Raw genomic sequence first — 8,130 nt, 5'->3', positions numbered from 1 at the left:
GGCCCCCCCCGCCCCTTTCCGCCCACATCATCAGCCCCTACCTGTCCACCAGGCTCCGCCCCGCCCGGCTCCGCCCCTCGACCTCGCTCCGCCCCCATTCCCGCCCCTCGGTCCCGGCCCCGCCCTCCCCGTCCAGGCTCCTCCCCTCGGCTCCCCCAACCCTCCCTCTCGGCCACGCCCCCAGCGTGTCTTGCGTGGCGGCGGCCCGGAAGCTGGCGTGGCGCGGCGGCGGCGGCGTGCGGGCTTTCTGAGGCGGGACTTCCGACGGCGTTCGCGAGCGTCCGGTCTCCGGGACATGAAGGTGAGCGCCGTGGCGGCAGCTGGCTAGGGTGGCGTCCGCGTCCCGCGTTCCGGCGTCTGCTTCCTCGCCTCCTACGGCCTCCGTTCCTCTCCGCGGAGTGAGCGCGCGGGGGGTGCGTGTGAGAACAGGAGGCGCGGCACGAGGGAGAACGGGTGTGACAGAGGTGTGGATGAGAGGGAGTGGTATGAGCGGGTGTGAGGGAGTGTGAGAGCAGGTGTGACAGCGGGTGTAGACGAGAAAGGGCTGTGACAGCAGGTGTGGACGAGAGGCGGTGTGTGAGTGGGTGTGACAGCGGGTGTGGACGAGAGGGGATGTGAGAGCGGGTGTGAGTGAGTGCGTGTAAGAGCGGGTGTGGACGAAGGACGTGGGGCGGGAGCTTGCGGGCGCGAGCGGCAGCACGTGGCGTGGCCGGCGTGGGGCCGGGACCTGGGGCGCGATGGGCTGCGCCGGGCTGGCTCCTTCTTGACCTCGACCTGCTAGTATCCTCCGCTCCCCCTGCGCATGGCAGGCTGCCTCGGGCTTCCTCCGCTGAGGGAACAAGACGGTGGCCCATAGTGTGGACAGAACCCGAGGTTAACGTCCGCCGGGGCTGGGGTCTTCCTGATCTTACGACGCCTTCACTTCCAAGTGCACTCAGCCCTCCCCGCAGGAACACAGCTAGCTCCAAAATTTGTGCTCACGGGCGAGAATCTGTGACGGACCTTACCGTGCTGTGGGGACGGCAGCATTCTGTTCACGGGACAGTCGGCTCGGGGTCCTGCCAGGTGTTGGTGATGGTCGCTCAGGGCACAGTGGTCAGCATTTCTCAAATTGCACATCACTGAGCAGAGACAGGTTTGATGGATTAAAACCAGTATCTTAAGAATGAAGTGGAGGGCTTCCCTGGTGGCCCAGTGGTTAAAAATCTGCCTGCCAACGCAGGGGACACGTGTTGGAGCCCTGGTCCAGGAAGATCCCACATGCTGCAGAGCAGCTGGGCCTGTGCACCGCAGCTACTGAGCCCGCGTGCCACAACTACTGAGCCTGCATGCCACAACTACTGAAGCCCGTGCTCCGCAAGCCTGCGCACCGCAACAAAGCGCAGCCCCCAGTCGCCGCAACTAGAGAAAGCCCGCGCACAGCACCGAAGACTCAATACAGCCATAAATAAATAAATTTATAATAAATAAAACAGGACCCTGCTGTGTGTGTGCGTTTGTACTAGGGGGTCATGAGCACCGTGGTGCCCTCTGTATTCTGGCGTCTGGGAGTGCAGGGTATTAAACAGCGCTGCAGTGAGCATCTTCGAGCGTTTTCGACATAAGTGGGATGTCCCCCAAAGTGGGATTTTTGAAAAAAAGAAACACATGTTGGAAAGTATAATATTTGTGACCAGGTTGTCACCCAAAAAGGTCTGATCAACTTGAATTCTCAGGAACAGCTCTGAGAGTGAAGCTGCCCCAGATCCTCAGGTGGCATCAATCGCTTAGTCCTTGCCAGTGCCTGGGGGTGGGGGGGACCAAAACGCACAGCTCGCTGTCTTATCTCAGCGTCCGTTCCTTTGGTTGCTGGTGATGGTGGGGGTGGGGTCTGTGTGTTATGGGGGGGTCTGTATTATGGGGTGTCTCTGTGTGTGACACCTTGTCACGTCCTTTCTGTATTTTATAGTGGGGTATTTTTTATTGGAGTGTTTTATTTTCAGTTTGTAAGAGTTCTTTGCGTGTCACGTGTAGATAAGGAATATAAATTCATTGTCAAGTATATTCCAAGTATTTTCTTGTTTTGCGTATTATTTCTTTAAATTTGCTTTTCGTTGGGACTTCCCCAGTGGTCCAGTGGGTAAGACTCCGTGCTCCCTATGCCGCGGCCCGGGTTCGATGGCTGGTCAGGGAACTAGATCCCACATGCCTCAACTAAGAAGTCCACATGCTGCAACTAAAAGGTCCCATATGCCACGACGAAGATCCCGCGTGCCACATCTAAGATCGTGCACAGCCTAAATAAATAAATATTTTTTTAAAAGCAAATGAATAAATTTGCTTTTTGTTTCCTAAGTGAAATCTTCACGTTTTTACGTAGTAAACTCTATTGATGTTTCTTATCATAACTTTTACTGTTGCTGACTTAGGTGGAAAAGCCTCCCCCCTCCAGCCCCTGTCCCTGAGTCTACGTACACAGGCACCCAGGTTTTCTTTTAGTCCTTTCCATGGCTCTGTTATTTTGCACTTAAGCCATAGCTCGTAGCCAGAATATTTTTGGGTTTGAGGAGGGTGGAGAGCCAATCTTTCCCTCGTTGGCCGGCTGTGGTTAGGGCGGCCCCGAGGCAGTGGGGCAGGGCTCACCGGCCTGCAGCAAGGAAGGCCCTTCCTGGGTGTCTGAGGGGTGCCAGGGCCCAGTGGTGCTGACAGCTGGACTCTGGCCATTGGGGCTGGCTCAGTGCCCAGCTTAGGGCTGGGAGGTCCCAGGCACCATTAGGACCATTGCTGCAGTAGGCAGAGGGGACACCCTTCCTGCTGGGCGTCTCCATGGGCTCTGCTCTCTCTGCAGCCCTCTGGACCCCGAGGTTGGACCCTGCTGTGACACGCCCACCATGCGAGTGCTCCTCGGCACACTCTGGCTTGCCCTGGCCTGCGGCTCTGTTCACGCCACCCTGTCAAAGTCAGATGCCAAAAAGGCTGCCTCGAAGACGCTGCTGGAGAAGGTAAGGGCAGTCTGGAGATGGACCAAAGGGCTGAGCCATCGCGCCTCCTTGCCTGCTGGGGCTGTGAGCCGAGAGCTTGGCCTCTGGGCAGCCTGCACTGTGCTGCCCCAGGGCTCTGGCTGGCTGGCCTTGGCGGGAGCAGCTTCTGGTGCTGGGGCCCGAGGGTGCGCCTGCCCCCGCTGGGCCGACCTTCTGTGATGTGCCACGTTTCCGCCCTCACCCTGCCTTCTGTTTCTTTCGACCCCCGTGCTCTTCCCTGCTTCACTGAGCAGATCAGACAAGAGCCACACCAGGTTTGGCTGTGTCTTTGTGCCTTTTTTCTGGGGCAGCCCTGGGGAGGCAGAGTGAGTCTTCGGGGCCTGTCAGCTCCTCAAGGCAGGCCTTTCCCTGCGGTCTCCTGCTCAGCAGCTCCGTGTTGATCCTGGGACACACCTCTGCTGAACAAGAGGACCGCTGCTGTCCCTGGGCTTCTGCCTGGGGACGAACCTTCACAGCTTCCTCCCTGATCCTTCTGTTTCAGACTCAGTTTTCAAGCAAGCCCGTCCACGAGCGGGGTCTGGTGGTGACAGACCTCAGAGCCGAGGATGTGGTTCTCGAGCATCGCAGCTACTGCTCAGCGAAGGCCCACAAAAGGCATTTTGCTGGGGACATCCTGGGCTATGTCACGCCAGTAAGCCGGGCCCTGGGGTGGGCAGGGAGGTTCCAAGGGCAAGGTGGCTGCTCAGGTCTGTCTGCGTTCTCACCTCCCCTGGCCACTGCCGCCATGGGGGTGTGGTGGGAGCCATGCCTCCCAGAGAAGTGGCCGGGATCGTGCCAAGCGTCCTGTTCCCCGTGGTGCAGGCAGCCTTGCAGTGCCCCCATCCCAAGGTGGCTCTCGGGCCCTTGCCCCAGCTGCAAGCAGGCTCACCCATTCTCCATTCTTTGCCAGTGGAACAGGCATGGCTACGACGTCGCCAAGATCTTCGGGGGCAAGTTCACCCACATCGCGCCCGTGTGGCTGCAGCTGAAGAGGCACGGCCGTGAGATGTTTGAGGTCACGGGCCTTGACGACGTGGACCAAGGTGCTCGCCCCAGGGGTCTGGGAGGGTGTGAGGGTGTGCAAGCGTGGTGACTACCTGGCATCGACCCGCATCCCTGTTGCCCTTGGGGGTTTGTACACAGTGTCCAGGGAGGAGGCGTCCAAGACAGTGTCCAGGAGGGCATGAGGCCTGGCTGTCCTGACAGCCATGTTTTGCACCTGTGTTTGTACAGATGTCCTCCCTTTTGGGTTCAGAGAGGAGGTGTTAGCTGGTGGTGGGGTTCTGGGAGGGCAGTGTGTTGGAGGACGTGGCCGGGCAGCATCAGTGCCTGGCCTCTGGATGCCCCTCAGCTCTGAGAGATGGTCCCAGGCGCCTCGGAGTTGTTGCCCCTGGAGCAGCCACTTGCTCCTGGCCCTGGCGGTCCTGCAGGGGGAGGAGGGGCAGTGCAGGGCCCGCAGACTCTCCCCTGCCCCCCTCTCTTTGTACTCCTCCTGGCGGGTAGGGCAAGTCTTCACGTGGGCAGGGGGCTGTGTCCCCACATTGACTGGCTTCTCCACATCCCACAGGGTGGATGCGGGCAGTCAGGAAGCAGGCCAAGGGCCTACGTGTGGGTGAGTCCAGTGGGCCTGCGGGGTCAGGGTTGTGGGTCCTTAGGCCATACACCACGGATGGAGATCCTGGAGCTCCCTGTGGGTGGGTGAGTGGCCCCAGGGTCTTCACGCCTGCCTGGTAACCCAGGCTATGCTGCCTGGCACGTCGGTCACTCTCCCAACGGCTCAGAAATGAGGCCGCCCCTGCCTGGCATTCATGACCCTCAGTCCAGCCAGAGCCCTGTGGCCCTCCCGCCCACCCAGCTCAGCCCGCCAAGGCCAGCCCGCCTTCGCCTGTGGTCCTGCTCTCCCATCGCTTCATTCACCCAGGAGTGTTTATCGAGGGCACCTGGGGGCTGTGCCCAAGGGTGATGCTCACCCTGCCCTGCCCGTCCTGGAGCTCATGGATGGCGAGGAAGGGACCCATTGCAAAGTGCAGTGGGGCTGGGGAGGGAGGCTTGGGGGTCTAGGGGCACATAACAGCTGAGCAGGAGGAAGAGGGGGAGGGGGCCTGCAGCTGGGCCAACAGGGAGCCGGTGGAGGCTGGTCCAGCCGGAGGCAGGCAGGAGGCAGCAGGCAGGCCAGCATCCGGGCACTCGGGGGCCTGGTGTGCCGGGAGGAGAGGGTGCTCACCTCCGTCCTTCCCCAGCGCCCCCTGGTGCCCCTCCCTCACCCAGCCACCTTGCACTGGGATGACCTCACTGGGTGCCTGGCTGTGGTCACTCTGCTCTGGAGGCCAAGGGCCAGCCTGTGGGCAGGGCCGGCACAGAGGGTCACAGTCTCTGCGGGTCTTTCCCCAGTGCCTCGGCTCCGGTTCGAGGACTGGACGTACGAGGACTTTCAGAATGTCCTGGACAGCGAGGACGAGATAGAGGAGCTCAGCAGGACCGTCGTCCAGGTGGCCAAGGTGACGCCCGGTGCCTGCACAGCCACCACCAGCTGCCGTGGGCTCCCTCTGGCCACCATGCGTCTCTAGGGCAGGGGCTTCCCTTGGGCGATGCCCAGCTGCCGGCTACCCTCCTGGGAGGGAACCCATCCTGGTAGCTGGTGCTGGGCTGCGGGGAGGGGAGAGCCCTTCAGGACCCTGGGGTCAGGTTTGGGGGAGGCACACCAGTGGACGGGGCACACGAGAGCCCCAGCTCCTCTGCTCCTGGCTCCTCTGGGGACCCCCACGCCGCCACCTTCAGAGAGGAGCTTCCAGGCCTGCAGCCTGGCCCTCGGGCTGAGGCCTGGTTGGGTGGGAGGAAGCAGGGCTGGCTCTGCGCCTCCCTCCCACCCCTTCCTCCTGGGGCCCTCCTCACCAGCCCCCGTTCCTCTCAGAGCCAGCACTTTGACGGCCTGGTGGTGGAGGTCTGGAACCAGCTGCTGATCCAGAAGCACGCGTGAGTGGGCTGTGGGCGGCGTGCGGGCCCCCAGGTGTCAGGAAGAGGCTGGAGGAAGGATGTGGGGGGACCTCGTGTGGGAGGAGGGCCTGCTTCCCACAGTCGGCCCCTGGGGGTACGGATGGCACCCCGAGAAAGTCGGACAGTGGCTCCAAGAGGCCCGGGAGCAGCTGCAGGCAGGTGGCCAGCTGAGACACCCACATGGTTGGCCTGGTGGAGCCTCCAGGGGACTTTGAGAAGAGGTGGCCGTGCAGGGCCAGGGGCCCTTGGAGCAGGTGGCCACAGAGTCCTCTGGGAAAGGGATCTGCCGCCCAGGCCCACAGGCTTTGCATCAGCTGGCCTGGGAGGGTGCCGCGTGGTCCCCTCGAAGCAGCATCCACCTTGCGCATGAGGCTCACGGCCAGAGTGACCTGGCAGGGCGGGAGAGGGGCACGTCCCCTGCAGGAGCCGCTGCCCCTGGTTCTGTCAGGGCCATGGGGTCAGCCCCACAGGTGGCGGAGGAGAGACTGAGTTCCGCCCAGGGCGGCCTGCGTGCTAAGTGCCACCCAGCCCCCGGTGCCCCGGTGGCCGGGGCAGGACAGGCTGCAGCCGGTTCTGGAACTGGCCGTCCGCTTCCTTTCCTGCGCCTGAGCCCCCACTTCTCCACGTGTGCCAAGCCCCGGGGGGAGCCCTGGGCAGGGCTCCTTTTCTATCCTCCTGCAGCCACAGGCGGCGCTCTGCCTGCTCGGAGACGGCGTCCGTGGGGTCTCCTGCCTCTCGGTGCAGGGGGAGGCGCATTGTCGAGGGGTCTGTGTGGGGGGACAGGCCTCCTGCCTGAGGCCCAGAGGAAGCTGCCCATGGAGCCAGGCATGCCGGGGCCTTTCTGCCTGGGTGGGGGTAGGGAGACTCCACTATTGGCCTCGGAAACGGGGGTGGCCTGGACCCAGGCCCCCAGCCACGGTGCCTGCTTCTCGGTGCTCAGACTCCCGCCCCAGTGGGTGCTTCTGAAAGGCTCCCTCTCTGTCCACTTCTGCCCCGGGAGGGCCCCAAGGCTGGAGCTCAGGAGGATGGGTGGAGACAGCCAAGCTGAGAGCATGGAGGATACCCACGTCTGTTGGGAGCCGACGCGGCACCTGCACGTTGGGGGCCCTGGCTTTTGGCCGAGAGACAATCCCCCCACCCCCTAGGCTCTGCCTCCGTCCTTGCTGGGTGGTGGCCCTGCTGAGGAGGCCTTATGGCGCCTTCTGAGGAGGGGGTGCAGCTGGGCAAGGAGGTGCCGGAGCAGCCGGCCGCGCCTCCGTACCCCGGAGGCTCCTGGCGGGGGGCCCGGAGGAGGGCGGAGGCTGGCCAGCCTGGTAGATGGCTTTGGACACTGCTGCCTGGGAGCTGCTTCCGAGGACAGGCCTGGCCATGGCGGGCGTGACAGGGACGTCCATGCTCCTGTGCCCACCTGTCACCCTCTTTAGGCTTCTGTTTCCTACCCAAAGTGCCAGGTCACCTGGAAAGGCCTGTTTGGTGTGATGCGAGGCAATGGCACCTTGTCCACGTGCCACCCTGGGCTGCGGGTCCCCCAGGCCCTCCCGTGAAAGCCTCCCGGGGAGGAGCGTGCGGGGCTGCCCGGCACTGGCGAGAGGCCTGTCTCCTGTGTTCACACCCAGCGAGCGGGCGCGCGGGCGGGCAGCCGAGGGGAAACCCCAGGGACTCCGTCCCAGCAGACGCCCCTGGTCCCCGCCGAGCAGGCGCTTCCCCCGGGCCATGAGGCCACCTCCCCCCTCTCACAGAGAGGCAATCCCCTGGGTGGTCCCAGCAGCCAGGAAGGCACCCAACAGTGACAGGTGCTGACAGCTTCTGGCCTCAGGGAGGTGCCAGCCCCCTCCAGCCCGTGTGCTCCCCCGAGGGCGCCCCTGACCACCTACAGTCAAAGCCAGAGCGGAGTGACCTTGGCCTGGGATCACTCCCACTGAGTGGGGGTCACCTGGGAGGCTCTGAGAGGCTGCCACAGTCCAGTGGTCAGTGCACACCAGGCCCCATGGCAGCCTTGGCAGGATGACCGGCAGCTGTGCTTGCCCCACCCCCCTTGCTCTTTGCAGACTTGCTCTGGGGCTGGGGGTCGGGGCAGCCCCTCTGACCTTCCTGCACTTGGTAGTGGGGGGGGGGGGGGCGCCTGCTGCCCGGTCCC

At 63.4% G+C, this 8,130-nt stretch overlaps 1 protein-coding gene across 3 annotated transcripts in view; it reads left to right on the top strand.

Moving 5' to 3' along the window:
* Positions 1–284: 284 nt before the first annotated feature.
* CHID1 (chitinase domain containing 1) overlaps positions 285–8,130 on the top strand; it is a 23,021-nt gene continuing 15,175 nt past the window's right edge. The window contains exons 1-7 of one of the 3 annotated variants that reach the window (XM_007465934.1): positions 285–301; positions 2,828–2,981; positions 3,502–3,651; positions 3,910–4,042; positions 4,567–4,611; positions 5,391–5,497; positions 5,911–5,972. In XM_007465934.1, the coding sequence (XP_007465996.1) occupies positions 2,871–2,981; positions 3,502–3,651; positions 3,910–4,042; positions 4,567–4,611; positions 5,391–5,497; positions 5,911–5,972 (608 nt within the window). In that variant the 5' untranslated portion in view covers positions 285–301; positions 2,828–2,870. Of the gene's footprint in view, positions 302–2,827; positions 2,991–3,429; positions 3,652–3,909; positions 4,043–4,566; positions 4,612–5,390; positions 5,498–5,910; positions 5,973–8,130 lie in introns of those variants that run through there. The other 2 variants (XM_007465935.1, XM_007465933.1) reach the window with 2 other exon arrangements.

This window comes from Lipotes vexillifer, unplaced genomic scaffold, assembly GCF_000442215.2.
Source record: "Lipotes vexillifer unplaced genomic scaffold, Lipotes_vexillifer_v1.1 scaffold1094, whole genome shotgun sequence".
NCBI classification, from domain to species: domain Eukaryota; kingdom Metazoa; phylum Chordata; class Mammalia; order Artiodactyla; family Lipotidae; genus Lipotes; species Lipotes vexillifer.
Note: the sequence above shows the minus strand (reverse complement) of the source record. Positions and strands in the feature narration are given on the sequence as shown.